At 53.3% G+C, this 22569-nt stretch overlaps 3 protein-coding genes and 1 long non-coding RNA gene across 5 annotated transcripts in view; 3 read left to right on the top strand and 1 right to left on the bottom strand.

Moving 5' to 3' along the window:
• The first annotated feature begins 710 nt into the window (after positions 1–710).
• On the top strand, positions 711–5388 carry RHO (rhodopsin). The gene is made up of 5 exons (XM_005012054.6): positions 711–1758; positions 2678–2846; positions 2921–3086; positions 3287–3526; positions 4080–5388. Exons 1-5 carry the CDS (start codon positions 1398–1400, stop codon positions 4197–4199), a joined length of 1056 nt encoding a protein of 351 aa, XP_005012111.1. The 5' UTR covers positions 711–1397; the 3' UTR covers positions 4200–5388.
• A 1363-nt stretch (positions 5389–6751) lies between these two features.
• H1-8 (H1.8 linker histone) lies at positions 6752–8706 on the top strand. Of its 2 annotated transcripts, none has more exons than XM_013092554.5 (5): positions 6752–7311; positions 7474–7751; positions 7833–7971; positions 8055–8134; positions 8212–8706. In XM_013092554.5, the coding sequence occupies exons 1-5, from the start codon at positions 7296–7298 to the stop codon at positions 8527–8529; spliced, it is 831 nt and encodes a 276-aa protein (XP_012948008.4). In that variant the 5' UTR covers positions 6752–7295; the 3' UTR covers positions 8530–8706. The 2 variants fall into 2 exon arrangements, with proteins under 2 accessions (XP_012948008.4, XP_005012132.5); XM_005012075.6 differs by having other exon boundaries at positions 6758–7311; positions 8230–8706.
• Positions 8707–10644: 1938 nt separating this feature from the next.
• Positions 10645–22569, bottom strand: part of PLXND1 (plexin D1) — an 80523-nt gene continuing 68598 nt past the window's right edge. The window contains exons 30-36 of the mRNA XM_027467956.3: positions 21812–21846; positions 20354–20458; positions 19367–19530; positions 17796–17943; positions 15040–15180; positions 14055–14129; positions 10645–13395 (exon numbers count right to left, since the gene is read on the bottom strand). Of these exons, the coding sequence (XP_027323757.3) occupies positions 13279–13395; positions 14055–14129; positions 15040–15180; positions 17796–17943; positions 19367–19530; positions 20354–20458; positions 21812–21846 (785 nt within the window). The 3' untranslated portion in view covers positions 10645–13278. The remainder of the gene's footprint in view (positions 13396–14054; positions 14130–15039; positions 15181–17795; positions 17944–19366; positions 19531–20353; positions 20459–21811; positions 21847–22569) is intronic.
• LOC119718270 (uncharacterized) lies at positions 19524–22397 on the top strand. Its single transcript, XR_005269126.2, has 2 exons — positions 19524–19687; positions 21166–22397. It is a non-coding gene; the product is annotated as an uncharacterized lncRNA (long non-coding RNA).

The following is a 22569-nucleotide window of genomic DNA, read 5'->3' as shown; positions in this document are numbered from 1 at the left end:
GGGGAGGTAGAGACATTAGGATGGCTCCAACATCGGGGGCTCCAACAACAGCTTCTCCTGTAGCTCTAATGCCCACTATGCGGAATCCAACTCTTGCAGTTTCAGGGAGACTGCAGATGTCTGTCACCCAGAATATGAGGTCAAATGTTGGCTTCAGCTCGGAGACTTCCTTCTGTGCCTTGCCCACAACCTTTCTCAGCACCAGTGCAGAATGAAACCTGTCCAGGACGGATGGGCGAGGTTATTTTGTTGGTGCTACCGATGTAATCGGTGTGATGCAAAGCACGTCAGGCCAGGGACGGAGGAGGTGATACAACTGGAAGCTCACCAGCAGGATCAGTGTTTAACTGTGTTCTTCACACCTGCCCAGTCAAGTCTTGCAGCAGAGAAAGCAGATGGCTGAGAGCACATGGGAGAAGGGTTGATGGTCATGCTGCCTGAGAGTACCCCGTCACCAGCCTCCTCCTGGGAGCGGCAGCTGTGATGGAGCTGGCTCTGCAGGGCCGCTACCTGGTGTCACTGCTTTCCTCTTGCAAGGACAGGCCTCTGTCTCTGGTGGACCACACCAAACCTGCCCACCCCAGCACCCTCTACAGCCCCCACACTTGTGGTCATGGGGTTTTCAGTCACAGGATTCACTCCTGCTCCCAGGGGGCAGAGAAGAGGTCTGTTTGTTGGCAAGAGCTGAAGGCTCAGCCTGGGAGCTTTGAGCAAGCACAGCCCTGAGCAGGATCCTGTGTGCTTTGCCCTTCCCTCTGACCTGGTGGCGATGTGTCCTGTTTCCAACATCCCTCTGAGGGGACCTGAGGCGTGTCCAACTGGCGGGCAGCTCAGCCCTGGAGTGCCCCTGGGGTGGGCTGCGTGCTCGGTGGGGCGAGTGCCTCCCCTGGGCAATGGCAGCACGAGCTGTGGGCACCCACGGGGCGCGGTGACCATCCAGGGCACGGGGCTGCCCCGAGTCCTCGCTGCCTGGGGAGCGGTGCAGCCATGCCAAGGAGAGAGGCCGTGCAGGTGGAGCTGCCTCCTGGTTTGGGCCCCCCATCGACCAGTGTGCTGCAGAGTTCCTCTTTATGTATAATGACCATGAACCATGGTCTGCAACAATGACAGTGCAGGCCAGAAACAGGTGTCACCTTAATACCTTCCCAAGAAAGCCAATTACCCCTGGATGATTATGATTAATAATTCTCTAAGCCCTAATCGTGCTGACACCAATGCCTGCAGCTTACCCCAGGGGGCACTTTATAAGGGGTGCCCCGCAGAGGTGAGCGTAGCCACTTCTCCCCGGGGTAACGGCGAAGGCCGAGAGGTGGCGGGAGCCCAGCTTCAGAGGCAATTCCCCCACGCACACAAAAAAAAACTGAGTAAGAGCAAAAGGCACCTCACCAACCGCAACCATGAACGGGACAGAAGGCCAAGACTTCTACGTGCCCATGTCCAACAAGACCGGGGTGGTGCGGAGCCCCTTCGAGTACCCCCAGTACTACCTGGCTGAGCCCTGGAAGTTCTCGGCGCTGGCTGCCTACATGTTCATGCTGATCCTGCTCGGCTTCCCCATCAACTTCCTCACACTGTATGTCACCATCCAGCACAAGAAGCTCCGGACACCTCTAAACTACATCCTCCTGAACCTGGCAGTCGCCGACCTCTTCATGGTGTTTGGAGGCTTCACGACCACCATGTACACTTCGATGAATGGGTACTTTGTCTTTGGAGTAACAGGGTGCTACATCGAAGGCTTCTTTGCTACACTGGGTGGTGAGTTTTCCAAATATTCAAAAATCTTCTGCCAGAAATTGCTCCAGATTTTAGGAAAGGGTGGGAGGATGCCCAGATGCTCTTGGAAAAACATGTGGTATCTGGAAGGTACTCGGTCTGCCGCTGGTGTGGGCTGAGGCAGTTGCAGTGCTGGGAGGTGGGAGGTGAAGAAAGTGACAAATTACACTTTTTAAAAAAAAAAAAAAGAACTTGTTTTGGTAGCCACCTGCTCAGCATCCTAAGAACAACAACGTAGCAATGAAAAGTAACCAATAGCAGATTTTGCTGGATTTGCACATCTTTTTGGCTTGCTCTCTGGCTGGAGATGTGGCAGTTTGTTCTTCCCGCTTGGCGGGGCTGAGCCTGGTGCTCGCTCTGACGCGGCGCCCGGTGGCGCAGGCTGGCCAAGCTGTCTCTGCTCCCCTGCCAGCCCGGCTTTGACAGAAACAGATGTTAATCAGAAATCGTGTGTCTGAAAACGCCCTCCTCCGTTCAGCTCAGCCCTCAGCCACAAGCGAGGCACCGTTTTGCTGGTTCGGGGCTCCTGGCACAAGTTGCTGGGAAGCTGTGGGTAGGAGTAGGACCCCGGTGTGACGGGCACCCCGAGCGGGGCCGCGGGGCCATGGGTGTGGGGGCAGTCCGGGCAGGGAATGGGGCTCAGCGATGGACCCTGACACACAGAGCACGGCGGTGACTGCGGGGGCAGCACTGCAGTGTGAAGGTGCCTTCTGATGCCTTCCCACCGTGTCAGCACTTAGCCCATGTTCGTTGCTGGTTCTGAACCCGGCTGGGGATTTACCTGCTCTTAGGGGTCCTCCTTGGGAACATGAAAGGTCAGAGGAGGCCCCGTGCTGCCTTCAGTAGCTTTTCTCCCAGCCCCCAAAGGCCCATTATCTGCATCCCTCTCTCCCTGCTTCAGGTGAAATTGCGCTCTGGTCCCTGGTCGTGCTGGCTATCGAGCGGTACGTGGTGGTCTGCAAGCCCATGAGCAACTTCCGCTTCGGGGAGAACCACGCCATCATGGGGGTCGTCTTCACCTGGATCATGGCCCTGGCGTGCGCGGCTCCCCCGCTCTTCGGCTGGTCACGGTAGGCAGGGTGCCATCTGGCGCGGGGCCTCAGCTGGCATCTGTGGGATGCCAACCCCCAGTGTCACCTCGCAGGTACATCCCCGAGGGCATGCAGTGCTCGTGCGGGATTGACTACTACACGCTGAAGCCTGAGGTCAACAACGAATCCTTCGTCATCTACATGTTTGTGGTTCACTTCACGATCCCGCTGATGGTCATATTCTTCTGCTACGGGAACCTGGTCTGCACCGTGAAGGAGGTGGGTGCCTGCCGGTGAGGCTGCTGCGAGGGGCCGCGCCACGCTCCGCACAGGTGGCAGGAAGGACGGGGTCGGGCCCCCTGCGGGGAGCACCGCAAGCTCCGGCCGTGCAGCCCAACTACCCCAAACCCTGACCCCACGCCCCTTGCGGGCCGAACCCTCCCCCACATCCACCACCTCCCCGTTCCCTCTGCCCGCAGGCTGCCGCCCAGCAGCAGGAGTCTGCCACCACCCAGAAGGCAGAGAAGGAAGTGACCCGCATGGTCATCATCATGGTCATCGCCTTCCTGATCTGCTGGGTCCCCTACGCCAGCGTCGCTTTCTACATCTTCACCAACCAGGGCTCAGACTTCGGGCCCATCTTCATGACCATCCCGGCATTCTTTGCCAAGAGCTCTGCCATCTATAACCCCGTGATTTACATTGTAATGAACAAACAGGTAAGTGCCACGTGCCAGGTGACTTCTTTTGTCGTGTTTGGCTTCATAGCAGCCTGGGGAGAGCCACCAGACCTCCACCACACCAGTGAGCTGCGAGGGCTTTGCTCCCAGGTAACCTTGTGCCTGTGTGAAGGAGGGTGGTGACAGTGCAACTCACCCCTTCGCACAGCACAGATCTTGCAAATGCAAACCCATCCACCCGAACGAGGCACAGGTTGTCCCAGTGGAGGATCTGGGGCTGTGCTGCCCCAGCCCCGGGCGGCAGGAAGGAGACTTCACCCTGCACGGTGCAGCCAGCGCTGCCGTGCCAGTGGGTTCCACACAGCCCCCTGCAACAGCCCCCAGGAGCCTGTGTCTCTGGGAGATGCTCCCGCTGTGACGGCCCCACCGCTGGACAGAGCCTGGGCACCAAAGCCTGGGCAGAGCCTGCGGCACTGCTGGGGCTCGCTCGTGCCCTCCCCCTGGCTCTGCCCTAGGCGGCACAGAGGGATCCAGCACAGAGGCAACCCCCAGCGGCCACCTGCCCTCACCCGATGTCTCCCTTCTCTTCCAGTTCCGTAACTGCATGATCACAACCCTCTGCTGCGGCAAGAATCCGCTGGGTGACGAGGACACATCTGCTGGCAAGACAGAGACCTCCTCCGTCTCCACCAGCCAGGTCTCCCCCGCGTAGGTCCCGCCGGAGCGGCCGGCCCTCAGGGTGTGCGTCGCCGCCCTGCCAGCATGAACCTAGTCCCACCACTGCCATCGCCTGCCCCCGCTTCACCACGGCCCTGCAGGGCGGGCTTCTCTCTCCTGACGATAGGAACCCTGGGAACAAGGCTGTGAATGTGTACACATGTTTTGTAATTAAAATGCAAAGGCTTAGCTCCTCCGCTGGCGTAAATCCGTGCTTTTCTGTTGATTTGCTGAGAGCTCACACCTGTCTGCACCGTGCAGGCCACTCGCTCTGACATCCCCCTCATGTGCACGCATGCCCTGCACCACTGGGTGCGAACCTCGGGCCACGGCAGAGCCACTGCTACCTCCCTCACCGCGGCCTTGTACAAGGGCCCCGGTGGGGCCGGGGCTGAGCCCCCTCGGCTCTGCCGCTGGGACAGAGCCCAACAGACACTGGCAGCAGCTGGGCCCCGCTGCGCCGTGCTGGGGCCGCTGCTGGGTGCTCCAGGCCCAGCCCTGCCCCACCACCGTGTTCCAGAAGATCCGGGAGGCGCCGTGACGCCTCTGGGGAGATGGGGGTGTTCTGGTGCACATGGGCTCCTCCGTGCCGCAGAGGTGACAGTGCAGACCCCACACAGCACGGCACAGCACGGCACAGCACGGCACAGCTGCGGTTGGGTGTGCTCGCGGAGAGCTGGGTGCTCACCTCCACAGGCGCCCAGCATCACGACGTGCACTCAGTGTTTGCCCCTCTTGATGCCTCCCCCAGCAGGAAGCTGCTCCCCCTTCCCCTCGCAGGCCTTCCCTCGTCAGACACCCGCAGGCCCTCCTGCAGCCCGGGGCCATGCCCCGAGCTCCTCCAGGTCCTCCCGTACCTCCCTGCCTCAGCTGCAACCCAGCTTGGCATCGGCCCAAGTAGGAGGTTTTGGCCAGTGCTTGTGCTTTTGAGGATTGATCGGTGCATCGCTAAGCTTCCCTCCGCGCTGTAGCAGGCAAGACATGGGAGCATATGGCTCAGAGCCGCCGACATATGTTTTAAGCACTACAAGATGGCATATTGCAATTGTAGCAGTGTTCTTCATTTTTATTTTTAGCTCAGTTATACAAATAAGATGTTTTTCTCGCTGTTCAGTGTTATCAACATTTGAAACTATTTTTGTACATTATTATCCTCTCTGATTTCTAATCCTATGCAGCTTTGCAAGGTCTAATAGGGAACATAGAGAACCCATGCAAGTTAAACCTTTAATAAAGAGCAATTTGCAAGTACAATTCTCTCATTATTTTTTTTTATCGATACTTCTGCATATTCAGTGAAATCTGAAGATTAGCAGTTTATGAATAATTCAGTGTTTAGGCTGATGCCTGATTCATGTATTTCAAACCTGGGAGCTGGTTTTGGAGGGAAGAGGAGGAAGGGTTTGGTGTTTGTTTGCTGCCTGACAAGGCAGTCTCCATAGGAGCCGTGTGGTGCTTGGCACCGCGGCTCTCCCAGCCCACAGGCTGTCGCCCCACATCGCGCCCAGCCCTACGGCTCCTGCTGCTGGGGCCAGCGAGAGCCTGAGGCCCCTCTGCCCGCCCGATGGGTGCGGGGGGCATCACGGAGATGCCCCTGCCAGAGAGGTGATGGTCAGATCTGTGAGGAGAAGGTGGTTGCAGGAAGCGAACGCAGCCCTGCTGCGGTGCAGGACCCTGTGGCCTTCCGCCACCCCCATGGCCTCCTTCCTGGGGAATTCAGAAATTGACTGAAAATGGATGAGGGAAAGGGTTAGCCGTGCTGGTCTGGGAAGAGCCAGGCGCATGGGACTTGGGCACAGGCCTTTTCCAGAACCCTGCTCCAGGCCAGGCTCCTGCTGGCGCCTCAGTCCACTGCCAGAACCCAGCCCCAGGCTCAGCAGGTGGGTGCAGCCCTCGATGGAGGAGGTCTGTCTGGGCTGAGTTTTGATGTTCATTGGTGCAGTAGCACGTCTGCTGCATCAGGACATGAACCCACGCTGCTGACACATGATCCCAGTCCTTCCACAAGTTTGCAGCTCCCCAGGGACTTTCACAGACGACACACACAAAAAGCTCCTGACTTTTTTGTAAGGAGCAAGGGACCGACACAGCATGCTCTGGAGAAACACAGCGGTCTCCAGGGTGAAGATATTCATGCTGTTCCTGCACCAAAGAGCTGTTTTAGTGAATTAGACACGCTCACCCCATGAGCACATGGAGAACAGAAAGTAGCACAAATGTCTCACCCCACTGAAACAGCAGGGAAAATCACAGTAATCACAGGATGAATTAACTTAAACACAGCCATGACACAGAAGTGCCCTGGGAGCCTTGGGGACCTGGATGGTCAAAGGCTCAGCTTGTCCCTTGCCCATGGGACAATGTTCTCCCCAGCGCAGTTGCTGTGCCAAGAGCTGGCATGAAGGGGACATGGAGGGGACACAGGGCTGCCCCTGCATAGGGCTGGGTGCTCTCTCCCCTGAACACAGCAGGATGTGGTGAGCATGGGCATGTGGCATCCCACTCATGACCACACACCTGAGGCTACTGCAGGAGGGTTGCTCCTCCTGCTTTAGCCAGCTAACAAATTAAGTCTTAATTTTCCTCCTCTCGTTTGGGGGTTAATTTGGGGGTTAATTCTCCCTCCCATTACTGGGCTCCCTGTGCTGTGCAGACCCTGCTTCCCTGCAGGGCTGTTGTGCACAAAGGGCCCCAGCAGACATGCCAGGTTCCCCATCCAGCCCATGGTGTGTGCTGCCAGTACACGGCCATCCCACCCCCCAGCAGTGGGGTGGGTGCCTTTGCACTGCGTGGTCACAGCCTTCACCCTGCAAGCCCCCCGTCTCTCATCCCTCTCCAAAACATCTGCTGAGACATGGCCCTTCACCCGCCAGCCCCTCACAAAGATCTGGGCATGAGTACTTGGCCTCACAGCCACCTGCTCCCCCTGGGCGGGGACCAGAGCAGTTAGCAGCTGCCAACCAGACCCTGCAGTTATGGTGCTAATCAGATAAATTAGCTGGAAGTGAGGTAAACCTGTGACCAGGGTCAGTAGTGCTGTAAACAGAGCTGGGACTGTTGGGCCTGAGGCTTTGGGCTGTTGCACACTGTCATGGAGCCTCAGACACGTAAGGGATCTCTGGGTGCTGCAGGGCTTGGGCACTGTTGGCTCTGGCTGCTGCGATGCTGTGGAGATGAGCATGGTGATGCCTGTCTGCTTTCAGGGGACTTGCAGGCCTTGGGGCTGTGAGCGCTTTCATCTCATGATGCCTCTCTTGCTTCCCTCACAGATAAAGCTGCTGGTGCTGCCCGGTTGTCTAGTCAGATTGCTCGTGGCCGGCGGCATCCGCCGACACTGAACATGGTTATTGAGGCGCTGCGGGCACAGGATGGGACGAAGGGTGCCTCCGTCGTCACCATCAAACGCTTCATCCTGGCCAAGTACCCTGCCGTGGACCCTGTGCGCCTCAAATACCTGCTGAAGCAGGCGTTGGCCAAGGGGCTGAGCCGTGGGGACCTGGTGCGGCCCCATAACTCCTCTGCCCTGGGGGCCACTGGCCGCTTCAAGGTGAGTGGGGGCTGCTGGGCCCCAAGCTGCAGGGTTGGGGCTGAGGTGCTGCCCAACCCCACTGCTGTTCCTTGCACCTAGCTGGCACCTGAAAAGCTGCGGCAGAAGCAGCCGCCGGGCCAGGCAGATCCCACTGGAGAACAGGCCCCAAAGCCAGGGCGCAAACGAGCTGCCAAGGCCACCCGGGTCCCTGCGGTGCTGGAGAGCGAAGGAGGACCAGGTAACGGGCTGGTGGTGTCACAAGCACCCTGACCCTGCTGAGAGGCCCCTGCCTGTGTTGATTCGCTGCCCCCTTCTCCACAGGTACTGCTGAGGAGAAGCCAAAAGCCACAAAGCAGAAGCCAAAAGCTGCGAAGCAGAAGCCAAGGACGAAGCCTGCAGATGTGAGTATGGCCCTGTGGGGTGCCAGTGCTATGCTCAGGCTGCTGACTCACAGCATGGCAGCAGCCTGAGGTGCTAGGTGCTCTCTCCTCTCCAGGCCCAGCCGGCACCAGCAGCAGCGAAGCCCAGGAGCGATGGAGCAAAGGCCGCTCGGGCCCCTGCCAAAGGGCAGTCAGCACCTCGCGCAGCTCTGGCTGACAAGGACAAGGGAGGGAATGATGGTGACCGCCCTATGGGTGCTGGGGCAAAGGGGACCAGAAAGGCCCCAGCAGGCAAGACTAAGGGGAAGGTGCCTGGGGAAGCTCAGGAAGCTGCCCCAAAGAAGAAGGGGGCTAAAGGCAAGACAAGGAAACCCCAGGCAGCCCGAGGTGCTGGCCAGGGGGAGTCTGCGCCGTAGGAGGCATCGCTTGCCATGTGGGCAAGGAGGTGCGCTAGGGGTCCCAGGTCTCTGGCAGTGCAGCACTGTGCCACTCTGAGCCCAGACCCATGGCATCTGAGTTGGTTTTAGTCTCCAGGACAGGTTTTAACTCTGTGTTCACCTGCTACTAATAAAGCTGCTTCACTCATCATGAAACAGTGTGACTACTGCCCTGCTCCTGTGCCCCTGTCTCCCAAGGCCAGCATTCCCCAGCCCAGGGTAAGCGTGGATCCCAGCCTGCTCCTGGCCTCATCCCAAGTGGGATGGGGCAGCACACGGGCTCACGGAGTGGACATGAGCTGGTGCTGCAGCTGCCAGCTCCCATGAGGTGTCCTGTGCATCTCCACGTCCCCGGCTGCTGGTTGGAGCAGTACATAGTAGTTGGGCTCCTGGGAAGCCCCTATCTGGCCAGCCAGCAGTGCAGGGGTGGCTTTGGGGGGTGCTGCATGTGTGCAGGCTGGTGGTAAGCTCCAGTATCAGGTGATGGCCCAGTCAGGGGCACTGGGATGCCATGGGGCATGGTGGTGGCACCGGTGAACACTGGGAAGCTCGGGCTTCTCCAGCTCTGCTGATGTGGGGCCACAGCACCCACAGCCTTGGAGTGGGGTAGGCGTCCAGCTTCATGCCCTACCAGCTGCCCTTGTGCTAATGCCTGGCTGAGCTTGGATTACAGGAGTGCCAGGGCAGGAGGTGTGGGTGCGTGCTGTGGACAAGGGTCCCTAGCAGCAGGAGGGGCTGCTGTTTTTTTAGCCACGGTAAGAGAAAAGACAGAAGTGTTTTTGGGCTTAAAGATACTTGGGGTGTTTACAGCAGGGTGTGGAATTGTTTGTTCTTGTTCTGTCTGTGAGCAGTACTCACCTCTCAGCCTTACTAGCTTCTAGTAAGTTGGTCCAAGTATGAAAACTTCCATTTAAGAGTTTCAAATGCCCAAATTTCTCTTGCTCTGCAGAGAACATAGCCCTTCTGAAGGTCAGCCTGATAATGCAAAGGGTTACAGTCCTCCTGGGCAGGAGAAAATAAGTGGAAGTAAAACTCTTCCTAAAGAGGATTTTGCTAATCTTCAGCTGGCCTTGCCAATGCCCTCCAAGGCTTCTGGCCTTGCTTTGGGGCTTAAGCAAGAGCTGAGCAAACTAACTACTTTTTAAACTTCAACCTTGGCCATGTTGATGCATCTTTAATGAAACTGAACCCCTGTTCCCCAGGGACAGGGCAGAGGATGCTTCAATAATAACGAAGAAGGGCTCAGCTGCTCTTTTGGTGATGGTTAACCTCACAAAACACTGCTCATTAGCATGGAAATGTCCTGCAGCAGAACAGGGCAGGAGCTGCATCCTCTCTCACCAGGCACTGAATGTCAAACATGACTCTCCTTCTGAGAGAGCAAATCATTAAATGCCTGGATTTAGCTTTACTAAGAATCAACTTTTTAGTGGGAAAAGAAAATCTCTCTGGTGTCTGGAAAGAGCAGCTTTTAGTGGGGAGGAGGCAGAAGTGAGAGGATTTTAGCAGTGGCATGATTATCGAGACCTGCAGGCTGGGGCTGCTTTCACGGTGCTGAAGCCAGAAGCCTCGAGGACATCAGTGGTGGTGCAGAGCACACTGGGCTCGCCAGTGCTGGGAGAAGATGCAGCTTTGTGGGCTGACAGCACCTGGCAGAGGTAAGGATGTCCAGCCCCAGGAATCAGTGTGGTGCTACTGGTCTTTACGTGTGATTTGTGTGGGTGTGGAGTTGAGTCCTCGCAGGGATTTTCTACCTCCCACAGCAGCACCTGTCCTGGTGGAACATGTGGTATCAACAACGCAGGAGTAATAACTGCTGCAGACCAGAAGGGTTAAAACGTGTCTCATGGAAACAAGGTGGTCGTTAGCTGAGCTGCCAGCCCCGAGAACTGTGGGTGTTGTATTGCAAAACTGACCCACCAGCTGCCCTCCTGCCCGTGTTTCTAGGTTGGGTCAGGGTAGTGGCTTGCATGGGCTGTGGAGGAGTGTGGGAAGAGAGGGACTTTGGGCAAAGGATAGCAGCCTGACCTTGGTGTGTTTCTCAGTGTCTGGGGTCCTTTATGTGCAGATGGGCAGAAATGTCACTATACAGGGTTTCAGCACCTTGTTTTATTACAAAGATAGGCTTTTCCAAGAGTCTGCCACTTCCACTACACAGCAGGTAAGGGCACTACACCCACAACACATGCCAAAGTTTAAAAACATGTTACAAAGGGCTCGGGTTCAAGGCAACACTACAAACCCTCAAGCATCTGCTCTGTTAAAGTTGTTTCTTTAAAATGGTTGTAGCAACTACTTTTTTTCATTTTTTTCATATTTTTTTTTTTTGCTTTGGAAAAAATTAAATAAAGCAATAGGCCCCAAAATGCAGCCCAGTCACATCATCTGGAGGCAAACTATACTCATTACTGGCTCATCTGTATCCTTTTCTTGTAACATGGGGCTACTGCTCCATGGCCCTTTTTCCACCTCCAGCCAAGCTCCACGTTCTCAAGCTCCACGCTCTCTGGTGAGATCCTTCTCACCCTTGCCTTCCCTGTGCTGGGCCTGCCTATATCTCTGGTAACTATTCACAGTTTCTAGAGAAAAAAAAAATCAAGATTTTTTTTTTGTGAAATCAGTTTCAAAATAAAATGTAGCCCAGCTACATTCTTAGTTTCTATTCTGAAGCCACATCCTCAGCAAAAACATTGAAACCTCCACAGTGTATGTACTTTTTCTGTAGTTTCTTTTTTTAAAAAAAACAAACAACAAAAAAAATCTGTTCTTCCCCTTTCCCTCCCCTCCCTACCCCCTTTTAACATACTGGATAAATTCTATCATTTGTTTTAAAATAGATATCTATATACACATACACAATCTGATGTTCAAATTTCTAACAAATGTGGCATTACTGGAAATGAGGGGATGGGGGCCACCTGTCCATGGCAGTGAGTCACCCAGGAGGAGTTCTGGTGGACCAAGGTCATCTAATACCAGGTTGCATCCTTGCCAGCTGGATGAGTAACGGAGGCTCACCTTAAGACCCTGCCTGGAGTGAGGTAGTAACTTTTTTTTCTTTTTCTATTTGGCAGTTTGAAAACATGGTGCCTAACTACAGCTGGGTTTAGCTTTCATGGGCAGGTTGCCTTTGCCTGCATGGGAATGCTGGCTTCACACGTGTGGTCCAGCCTTTAAAGAGGGGCCTGAATGATGCTGGAGAAGATTGGAGTGGTCACAGCTCCCCTGGCTGCAGAAAAGAAGTTGCTAGCAGAAAGGAAAGTGTGCCACCAGGCTGGGATGGGGCGGGTCTGCCCCAGCACAGATCCCACATGATGGCAGTGAAGTTTCTGGTCTTGAACAAGTTCTATTTGTCTCTGCAGCAAGACCCTGTTTGCTGACACCAGTGTAACCAGGAGCGTGACACTTTCTACTTTTGTTTGCGGCTTGTGTTACATGTGACCTGCTCTGCTGGCTTGTGTGAGCAAAAACATCGTGCTGTCATGGGGCTGAGGTTTAGTCCCTTGCCTTTACGGACTGAAAAAAAAGACAACACGTAGCAAAACTGCTCTCTTGGTTGCTCTTTGATAACCATGTACTGTGTCCGAGGCAAGCAGAACAAGCTGCTTTGGGAATACACCTCTGTAGCACTGACATGTTTCAGGTGGTGATTACAGGGAGATACTGGAGTGTGTGTGGCAAAGGGAGGGAAGATGCTACCTGGATGCTGTCCTGGGTGCGGCTCAGTTCTGCTCTGCCAGGGGACTGTAGACATGAGCTTAAGTAAGCGCCATAGCTGTGCGCAGCCAGTCAGGCTGGGAGAGCAGAGCAAGAGGCAGAAGTCCTTCCCTTCACCCACTTACATCTAGTCTTCTCCCAGGCAGAAATGATGCTTGTGACCAGCTGGCTGAAGGGTGAATCGTTAGTGGATATTTGCCTACCCTCCTGCAAACTCCACTCCGCTGTGCAGACAGGTCTGGGAACCTGGGGAAGGGGGAAGAGCCTTTCCCACACTAACATGCAATGCACTCCCTCCAGCTAGCAAACAGCTGTTTCTGTTAGGAGATAAAGTGCTTTCAGCATGCCTTAGCTACTTAGGAAGCAACTGCTTTGTATCAGCCCCGAGTTTCCTGTGTTGCCCAAATCTCAGAAGAAGGAGTGGTTATGTTTACACATACAGTACAAAAATTAAAAGGCACAAAAATACACAGAATGCAGCAGATAGTGAACGACTGATAGTCCCTGGTGTCAGAAAACCATGGATGTCAGAGGGATGGTGTGGAGGGAAGGGAGCTCTGCCATTATTCTGATAGCCTTTGCCATCTCTGCTCATTACTCCCTTAGGCTACCCTTTAGCTTTGCATCTGTTGTTATGGCTTCTGCAGCCTGGTCTCTTGTCCTTGAGGAATCACAAACGGGGATGCAGGGAGCTGACGACTGCTCAGGAGCTGATTAGAGGGAAGTGGTGAACTGAGCTTGCCACAAGTGTCATGTTTCCATTTCTGGCTTGCAACAGCAAATAAATTATGGGTGCCACAGTGCCGATCGGAGGGTTTTCTAGCTGCTCATAAAGGTGTCTTGTGGCTTCTTGTTACGTGAGGGAGCACTTCAGCCGCAGGCCAGGCTCACCCCTGCCACAAGGCTGGTTTGAGAATGACCCTGACGGATGTGGCCCAACGTATATCCACGGTCAAAGGAGGTTCCCTACAGCAGTGCACTCTAGAGGTCACTTCCCAGGCTGCAGTCAGCCTAGGCTTCGCTGCAGCACTCGTAGATGTTGTCCTCCATGAGCGCAATCACTTGCTCAAACTTGTGCTGGAGCTGGGTGCGCTTCGTCGTGGGGTTGGCGTCCAGGGCAGCCACGATCTGCAGGAGAGGTGGGCATGTGAGAGGTGAGGCAGTGTCAGGGTCCCCGTCCCTGCCCTGCTCCCTGGCCAGCCCTATTAAGCCTGAATCCCAGCTGGGGCAGGGGACGCCAGCCCTGGGGCACAGCCCCTGCACTCAGCGTGGCCCCCGCGCCCTCCAGGAGCGCTAGGGCTCAGCTGAGTCCCTGCTCTTGTACCGAGGTGGAGGGCCAAAATGTAACCAACAACCCCTGTAACGAACCTCACGGTGCAGAGCTGGCCCTGCAGGGCAGGGTGTGGTGGGGTCCGGAACCAGCCAGGGCTGGTGGTGGTGGGAGTGGTGGGCGCTGAGTTATCGTGGGTGTGGACTGTACCAGCGTGCTCTGCCTCCTGCATCGGCAGGACTACGCATCAGTCAGCCCTGCCTCAGTCCCCCCAGCCAAGCACTGTTAAAATTGGCTGGGAAGAGCTGGCCTTTTCTTTTACGAAGTCATCAACCAAGGGATGGGATAGAAAGTACATCTGTGTGTGTGTATTACATATGTGTACTGGATTATGCAAAGAAAGATAATCCCTGTTCTGTGGGACTGGATGCAGGCATCTGCCTGCTTGGTTACAAAATGCTGCTTGTTATTTCCTCCGCGGGTAATCTGAGGCCCCAGTACAGCCAGACCCACTTACCTGGGAGCGGTATCTCTTGGCATATTTGTATATCTCAGCCATGGCAACATTGGTGTTGAATTCATTCCGATATTTCTTTAGAAAGACAAAACAAAGGGGGGGAGGTATGTTATCCTGATGCAGCAAGTGCGTTCAAGTCCAATCAGCAGGCATTAACTAGATTAAAAGAAGGTTTAGACTGGCTATTTTTATTACAGTGGAATTGATGCAGCTGGGCTTCTGCCTTCCTCCTTTAAGGAAGCTGTATTTGCTTACATCAGAAATGGTCTTAGTCTTTTTAAAGTCAGCCTTAAATGACCATAGCTGATAGCCCTGTTTACCCATCAGCGCTCAAAGACATTTCAAAGGATGGGACAGCATCAGAGGTGGGTAGAGCACCCAGGGAAAAAGCCTGCTCAGTGGCTGGAGCTGAAACGCCGTGGTGAGATGGCTGGATGTTGAGGAAGCCATGGCGCGGTGCTGGCAGGGCTCAGATCCGGAGCACGGCTGCCAGCTCCCGTAGCTGGTACCAGGGCCGGCATCCCTTGCCCGGCCACCTGCCAGGGCTGGCTGCCAGCGGGCAGCCTGGCACTTGGGGCCAGCCCTGGCACTCGGCGGCCTGGGGGACAGCTGGCTGGGGGCTGGGAGATGGCAGAGATCCTCTTCCAAACTTCCTGGCTCTTTGGCACCGAATTTTGCTTTAAATTCCCACCAGTGCCAAAGCTAGTTAGTTTCAAGCAAACTCATGGATGTTTACTGCAGCTCTGGCAGTAATTAAAGATGCTTGGAATTAGGTCAGATGAAGTTTGTGCCTGGAAATTTGAGGCAAAATATCCTTTCTCGTTTGCTCCCTCCAACGTCTATCTAAGCAGGAGCTGCCTGCAGCCTCCCTGCCCGTGCCCGGCTCGTGCTGCCAGCCGCAGCAGGCTCGCTGCCCCTGGGCACGCAGCCCGTGGTGCGGAGAGGCAGCGCACGCACCGAGCCCCAGCAGCCCAGCGACTCTTACCCGTGACTCCTCTGCAAGGTGCGCGTTCATCTCCTGCTCGCTGAGCGGCGGCATGTCGTGGATTTGCTTGTAGTATCGCTGCACGATCTTCCTGTACTCCGGGATCTCCTTGGCGTAAAGTAGTTTATTGGTTGGGGAGTCCTAGAGTGAGAATGAGATACTGGAATCAGGCAGCATATTGCTTCTGGCCGAGAACTCCTTACCCTGTTTGTCTGGCTGAAGTGTTGGCTATCAGACAGGGCCTTCAGCTACAGCTGGGTTCAGGAAACAGCTTTGTCTTTGTGCCTGGCTTTACACAAACAGGAGCATGGTGGACAGCACCGAGGCACAGCCCTGCTAATGACAGCAGTGCTTGCACACACACATCGAGGTGCTGCGGACAGATACCACCTGCTTGCAGAACCACAGCACCGACCCTCCGCATGTGGCTGCCCACTGCCCATCTCCCTGTCATGAGCTAAAAACTGGTTAGCTTCTGTACCAGTGAAGATAGTCTAAGTGAATGTATTTTAATTTGCAGCAAGGGCAAGCTCAAATGTGTGCCTGAGGCAGTTTGCTGCCAGGTAATACTCTGCAGATACGTGTAACATGACTATGTTAGATAATACACTTGTGCTCCGTGGCATCACATGTGGAAATTGGTAATGAGGGATGGGCTTTTGAATGCATTTACTCTGGTCTCTTGAGCAGCCAGCTTGATTTAAACCAAAGAACAAAGCTCTCGTACAAGCTGAACTTTGTCAGTTGAAATGTTGCTCTTGGATTTTTAATGTAGCTTTGATTTATTTTGCATTGACTAACCCAGCCTGCCTGACCTATATTGAGTGCATGTAAAGTAATTAACAGAAAATACTGAGTTTTCTTGATTAATGTCAGCTTGGACAAAGTAGTCTCAACCTCCCAGCCACATGAGCGGGTTGTACCCATAATGGCGTAACCCCACTCGCACTCTTTGAAAACACAAGCATGAATGATTCTAACCTCAAGGCAATGCTGCCCCACTGACATCATTACCCTGGGAATGAACCTGGCAGACGCCAGCATTGTATCCCAAAGGGAAAAAGAGCCCCAGGCTCTGGGACAGGGAGGGGAGTAAGATCAAGGTGTCCCATTGCCCTGACACTCTGTGGGGACTGCTCCCTGGTGCTCTGACAGGTGGAGAGGGGGAGGAAGGATCTGCAGACAAAACAAGCCTGGCAGGGCTTTAGCCATGGAGACAGCACCTCCAGCTGTATCAGGCAGTAAATAAGGAAGCCAGGGGTAACTGCAAGCCGCTGGTGCAGTATGTGGGATGGCTAATGCTGCAGGAGCACCAGGCTGCAGCACCAGATCCCACAGCAGTTTATTTTCAAACCCAATGACAAGGCATTACAGCAGGATAGCCAAGTTACACAGTCTGCTTACAACTTTTTTTTTTTTTTTCCTTTGGAAACAGAAGAATCCCATGTTGCCGTTTCTTTAAGTTATTTTTAATTTGTGTATGGTTTGTCCACTCTGTATTACAAAGAGATTGAGAGTGATTTATTAGCATATTGCACACTGCAGATGTACAGAGTCTGCTCTCTCATTCGCAGTATCAGAAGTAACACTACTGAACACCCTGTAACTAGAGGAAGAACCCAGCCTGGATAATTCAGTGATATACTGTGTGTATAAGCAAGCTGGATTTTATGCTGAGGATTTATTCTCCACACATTACTCAACAGCTCCTTCACTTATGCTATTGTACTGCCGAAAAATGTTTCCATCTGGTGTCTGACTCCAGCTGACCCCTCTTCCCCTCATCCACAGCTTGACAAGGACAAATTGTAGGTGTTTCGTAACACTTGCTAAAAAATGTCCAAAACCCAAACAAACAAAAAATCAAGAGCTCATTAGATCTTCCTCCAGTATTAATCTCTCCCAGTAGAGGCTTCCCGTCACTCTCGGTCTGGGGGATGCACTGAGCAGCGCACGTCTCCCGCTGTCGGGTCCCCTCTACGTCACACACCCAGCTTCTGGGGCGGGGGGACGGCAAGAGATGATTTACAGCATTTGCTAATAAAACTTTTTGTGTTGGGAAGTTTCAAATGTCAGCACCACACAGCCAAGACAGAGCGAGAGCAGCGAGCATGCGCGCTGCCTCCCAGCCTGCAGGGCCGCCCGTTGGCTCGGGGCACGGGGTGACCGGCGTGTGCTGGCAGTGCTGCGGCCAGGGGCCTGCGCCACGGCACCGAGTGCTCCAGGGGTGGGCTATGGCAGCACCCGCCAGTGCTTCCCATGGGCTGATGGACGGCATCGACAGGATGGCACCAGGCAAGCCCTGTGCCTCCGCGTCCGAGCCAGGCTGGGGCTGTGCCGCCGCAGCCCGCCCTTCACAAATGCTCCAGCTTGGCCTTAGGGGTGGCCCTACAGAGGTTGTGCACGCTGGGTGTTCTAGAGCTGTGGGACAGCATGCATGGCCACTCAGCAACGGCTGGGCCTCTGTCCTCCAAGTTTTCCAGGCTGGGGGCCTTTGCTCTTTGCCCATCTTGCAGGGTGTTCACATTCCCTGACCTCCGCTTCTGGCAGAGGGGTGCAAATTTTAAGCTCAAGCCTGAACAAAGCAGTTGGGAAGGCAGGAGAGGTCAACTCATCCTCTCAGCAGGTAACCCACAGTCAGCTCAGCTTCTGAGGACAGGTTTGGGCCAGGTGACCTCTGACAGTCCCTTTCCATCCATATTATTTTGTGTCTATGACTGCCGGAGCAGGAAGGGGCTGTCCCCTCTGGACTGTACCTTGCCCAGCTGCAGGTCAGACAGGGAGCAGGCGTCGATGAAGGCCTGGGCTATCACAGAGAGACAGGCGTCAATGTGGTCTGTCTTGTCAATGTCAAAGACAAACTGGGGGTTCTTCAGGATGTTGACCCAAAACCTCAGAGGTAGGCTGTAAAGGAAACAAGACAGGAACACACCGGGTGAATTTTTTACTCCACAGGGAGAGGAGAGGAAATGCAGGAAAGATGATAGAACTTGAATACAAGAGAGGAAAAAAAGGAGGAGCCAGGCTCTGTTATTTATTCAAATCCTGGCAGCGTACATTCCCCTGCCTAGCTGGACGGGCAGGCACACGTCCTAACCCTGAAGAGACCCTTGCTCAGGCTGAGGTACAAGCCATGGAGAGGAGACTTTATGTACAGCCTTAACCAGGTGAGCACACACCCTGCTCCTTCAGCAGCTTGCTGAGCCAGCCGTGCGCCAAGAGCAGCACTGGCTGCATGGGGCTTTTGTACCAGGCTTCCTTACTTGCTGACTTTTTTTTGTAGCGATGGTGTCAGCTCCTTTTCCATTTTCTCTGACAGTAACTATCATCTGGTTCTGATGGTAAGCCTGGCCCCATGAAATACACTTCATATGTATTTTTTCCGCTCTCTCATCATTTTCTTCTCTGGTTATTTCAGTGCTCGTTTGGCTGCCACACAGTTTCAGCATATCACTCGCCCTGCCTACCATCCCTCCTCAGCAGCTGAAGAGTAAAAGCTGCTATACGTCTTTGTTCTACTGCTAATTAAAGGTAATGAAGGCTAGGCAAATCTGTAGTTCACGTGTTGTGTCTACATGCCTGCTATCCCTGCCAAATTGGTTTTTAATTTTCACATGTTGGGATGGGAAAAGTTGCTGTCCCTGCAGCCTCAGAAGTGCAGAGCCTCTCCTCACGGTTTCTGCTCTGCTCTATTCTCCCCCTTCACTTTGGCTCCCCTCATGCCATTTCTGCTGCTCATCACATTCCTCAGCACCACTCCTGGCTGGTCCTGGTGCTGTGATACCAGCAGAATGCAGCACCAGCAGCCTGCAGTCCTGTGCATGGCCTGGAGTCTCAGCTTGGTTACAGAGATATCAGGAAGAAATTGCCCCAAAGGGCTGAAAAGACAAAAATCAAATGAAAAAGAGCCAAATATGCTGATTTTAAAATCACTGTGATGTTTTAAGACCTGATGTGATTTTTGAAATCTATCTCTTTATCTAGATTTTGAAATCTATCTCTTTATTGCTTAGAATTTATGCCACTGCTGTCTCCAGTCATCCCATCCCTCCTCTGTTTCTTTTAACTATTTGTATTACTGTGCCTATTCCTTCTGCCCTTTATCTGACTATGCCTCCTCTTCCAGGTCTCTGCTCCCCGAGCTCTGCATTTGTTCAAAGCTCTCCGAACCCACTCATATGGGCTCATTTTTCAGCCTTTCCCTGTTTTCCAAGTTCCTCATTGGTTCTGCTTCTAGAAGCCTAATGGTTAATCCAGGGCACCAAAGGTTTGCAGCTGCTGCTCTGAGAGATGTAAGGAAACAAAGAAGAGGTCTTGTCTTCCAAACCTGTTGGTCTTCCAGATGTGCATAGTGTCAGGATCGGTGATCCCTCTTTTCTCTGCTTGCTCCTCTAGGAAGTCAAAGAAATACTTCACGGCCACAGGCGGCTTGTCATCTCGGATACTGAGAATGGCTTTGAACAAGTCGTCCAGGAACTTCTGCAGTGTGCCCTGTGGGACAAGCACACACAATCGAGCCTGCAGAAAGCAGCAGCACCTGAGCCCCAAAATGGTGTGAGAACTGTGACTGCTACACACAAGGGGAAATACTTTGCTGCCAGTTGGATAAGTCCCAAGAGGAAGGGGATGCTAAAGCAAGGAGAGAAAGGTTTGTTTGTGCATAGTGATATAATTAGCTTGCATTTGGGTTTAATTTCTTTTGGCATAGAGGTTTTCTTTCTTACTGTGAGGATCTCACATCTGCGATTGTTCTGCACAGTAAATACAAAAAAGACTGGAGACTGCTGGCCATTCTTGTGATCTCTGCTCCAGTGAAGCATCATGCTGGGATTAAAGATGGGCTGGGAGCCCAACTGCTGGAGCTAAGCACTCACAGCGAGTGGGCAAGTTCAAATCTGAATTAAGATCGCACAGACATTCCTCCTGCTTGCAGAGCTGAGCATCTCCATTCCCTTTCCCAGCAGGATCACTCAATGAGGAGATGGGTTCAGGTCTGAATTGAGCACTGGGAGCCCCAGGGTGGTCAGCATCCATTTCATGTCTAGAGACCCCAGACTTGCACTTGGGGAGACGATGTGGGGCTTCACACAGCTGTGCTACTCTCAGAGGGAGAGCTGCAGAGCTAGAGGGAACCAAAGAGCCAGTGGAGCCCAGCAGCCTTGCTGAAGCCTCTCTGAACATTCAGGACAGATGAATCCCAAAGCCCCTTGAACGTGACTGGCTCTGCAGCACTCCTGTCTTAGGTCAGTCTTCTTGCTACAGGCCACAATCAACACTCCCACTTGCTGTAAGCATCAGTGTTCCCACCTCCTACCTTTGTAGAGAGCAGCCTGGTCAGGTAGATCTCCGGTAGGACTTTCTTCCTATGGCTCTGTCTGTGGGACTTCTTATGTTCAACTGATTCATCAGTTGGAAGAACCTGGTCCAATATAAAACATATGTTCAGAATGCTCCTCCCCGGAAGTGTCACACTGAATTTTCATTTAACTATAGAATTTCAACTGCATATACAATCCAATTAAAAAGCAGTTACTTGTTATAAATACACCCTTATATGGCTTCAGAAAAGTAATTCATAATATTCAGTTTTTCTGACATTTGTTTCTCTTGCTCTCTTTGCTGCCTCCCTCAATCTAGACAAAGAAAATGAAACAATCAATCTCACTTTGCAAGTTAGTCTGTTTGCCTTCCTGCTCTCTGTGAAGTATTCCTGTGTGGCTGCAGTTTAGGTTCCCAGAAACAAGAACAAGGCTTCCATGGAAAGCAGCTTTTCTTAGATTTGGAAAAAAAAGTGCAAGAACAATCAGCCAATATTCCTACCCTGGGCTTTTTAAAAACAAAAATAAATATTCCACAGGTCAGGTCAGTTAATTACTGCTCTCTAATGACCTAGCAAGCCATTTAAGTACATCTTGGCATTGTTTCATATGTGCACATTCAGTTTCCTGTCCCTCCTCCCTCCTTGCTCCTGTGTGTATGTATGCATGTGCACGTGCGTGTGCATTGTGTGTTAGTACTCAGCATGGAAACTTTAGCAGAGAAAAACAGCTCTACAATCCTGTTGTTGTCCTTAACGCTTTTTTTTCATAACAGCTTTTAATAACATTTAGCACTTTGTACTTCCAGAGTGGTGCACAAGCAGGAACTAATAAATCTCCCCAGCCCTGGGAAGCAGGCAGAGTGCCAGCAGCCCCTGCTAAGTGACTTGACCAAGGCTGTGCAGAACGTACCTGGTGGCACCGCTCCATGCTCAGATTGCACTTCTGAACTCTCCGTGGCTGCTGACAGCTGGATCAGGCCACAATAATTACTTTGCTGTCTTGGTAATTTATTATTATGTCCCATAGTACTAAAGCTTTTCTACAGATAACCTTTCTGCTCCTTTTTGGGCCTCTCTGAAGAAAACTAACGACCACTGACACAGCCTGTTCATCACATCTGATGGTTCAGCCCACAGAGATGAATTAAGTTAATATCAGAGAGGCTGCGAAGATATGCTCTTCTTTCATCACACACAATAAAAAATAAGAGCCCAGAGACTTAAACGCAGGTGAAGAGAGAGATGGCCGCACACACACAGCCTTGCGGGTTGCCTTTGCTCCCGATGTTTCTCAGGCTGCCGACAGTCCTGGCCACGCGGTGCGGGGAGCCCAGAGCCACCATGCGCAGCAAGGAGCTGGCAGCACCGTGCCCACCCGCTGCAGACACCGCGCCACACGCTGCCCCCACAGCCAGCCACGAAGCTCAGCAGCTCAGGGAGCAAGATACTCACTAAATGGAAGTACTTCTCAGTGTCCAGATCCTTCACTGCGAAGAACAAGAGAGACAGCAGCTTAGCCTGGGGACCCAGACCGAAACCTGCCTGCACACATTGTGTCAGGACGTGTGCTTGCTTTCCACAAGAGGTCCAGACGCCCAGCTGGTGTTTCAGCACTGTTCTTGGTTTTGGCAGTGTTTATTTACTGCCTTCTTGGGGGGCAGGTGAGAACCTCAGGAAGCACTTTAAGGGGTGCTTTAAGTCTCCCAAGGGGTGTTGCAGGAGGACCCTAAGAGGGTGTGAGCAGGATTAGCACAGGGCCTCTCCTGCATGCCGCCCCTGTGCCGGGTGCCCACATGCCACGATGGCCTGCTATGGCTCCCAGTGTTTGTCCCCAGGCAGCCACAGCCTGGCCGCCTGTCCTCAGGCTAACAGGCAAAGGGAATCCCACAGAGACGGACTGTGTGCAGATGGCCTAAGAGACAGAGTGGTTGAAATTCTTTTTCTAATGCGAATTTTTGTCTCTTTCTGCCTGTTTTGACTTTCTGTGCAGCCTGAAACATAGGTGTATGCTGGCAATAAACTGAGCATGGGAGAGAAAGGGATTTTCAGTCCTGTGGTTTCAGATTCTTGCTTTTCTTTCACTGTGTTAGCACAGATTTAATGCAAACCTCCAACAAGCATGTGAGAAGGAAGGTTCAAACGCATTTAGCTTAAAGGTTGGGCAAACAGAGAGAGGAAGATACAGGCTAACAGTTTTTTAAACCAGGAAC

This window comes from Anas platyrhynchos, chromosome 13, assembly GCF_047663525.1.
Source record: "Anas platyrhynchos isolate ZD024472 breed Pekin duck chromosome 13, IASCAAS_PekinDuck_T2T, whole genome shotgun sequence".
NCBI lineage: Eukaryota > Metazoa > Chordata > Aves > Anseriformes > Anatidae > Anas > Anas platyrhynchos.
Note: the sequence above shows the minus strand (reverse complement) of the source record. Positions and strands in the feature narration are given on the sequence as shown.

Excerpts from the sequence above, each read along its gene's own strand:
- RHO (XM_005012054.6), top strand. The coding sequence starts at position 1,398 with ATGAACGGGACAGAAGGCCAAGACTTCTACGTGCCCATGTCCAACAAG. Across the intron at positions 1,759-2,677 it reads CTTCTTTGCTACACTGGGTG|GTGAAATTGCGCTCTGGTCC; the intron begins GTGAGTTTTCCA and ends TCCCTGCTTCAG. Across the intron at positions 2,847-2,920 it reads CCGCTCTTCGGCTGGTCACG|GTACATCCCCGAGGGCATGC; the intron begins GTAGGCAGGGTG and ends GTCACCTCGCAG.
- H1-8 (XM_013092554.5), top strand. Across the intron at positions 7,972-8,054 it reads GGAGAGCGAAGGAGGACCAG|GTACTGCTGAGGAGAAGCCA; the intron begins GTAACGGGCTGG and ends CCTTCTCCACAG. Across the intron at positions 8,135-8,211 it reads CAAGGACGAAGCCTGCAGAT|GTGCTCTCTCCTCTCCAGGC; the intron begins GTGAGTATGGCC and ends CTGAGGTGCTAG.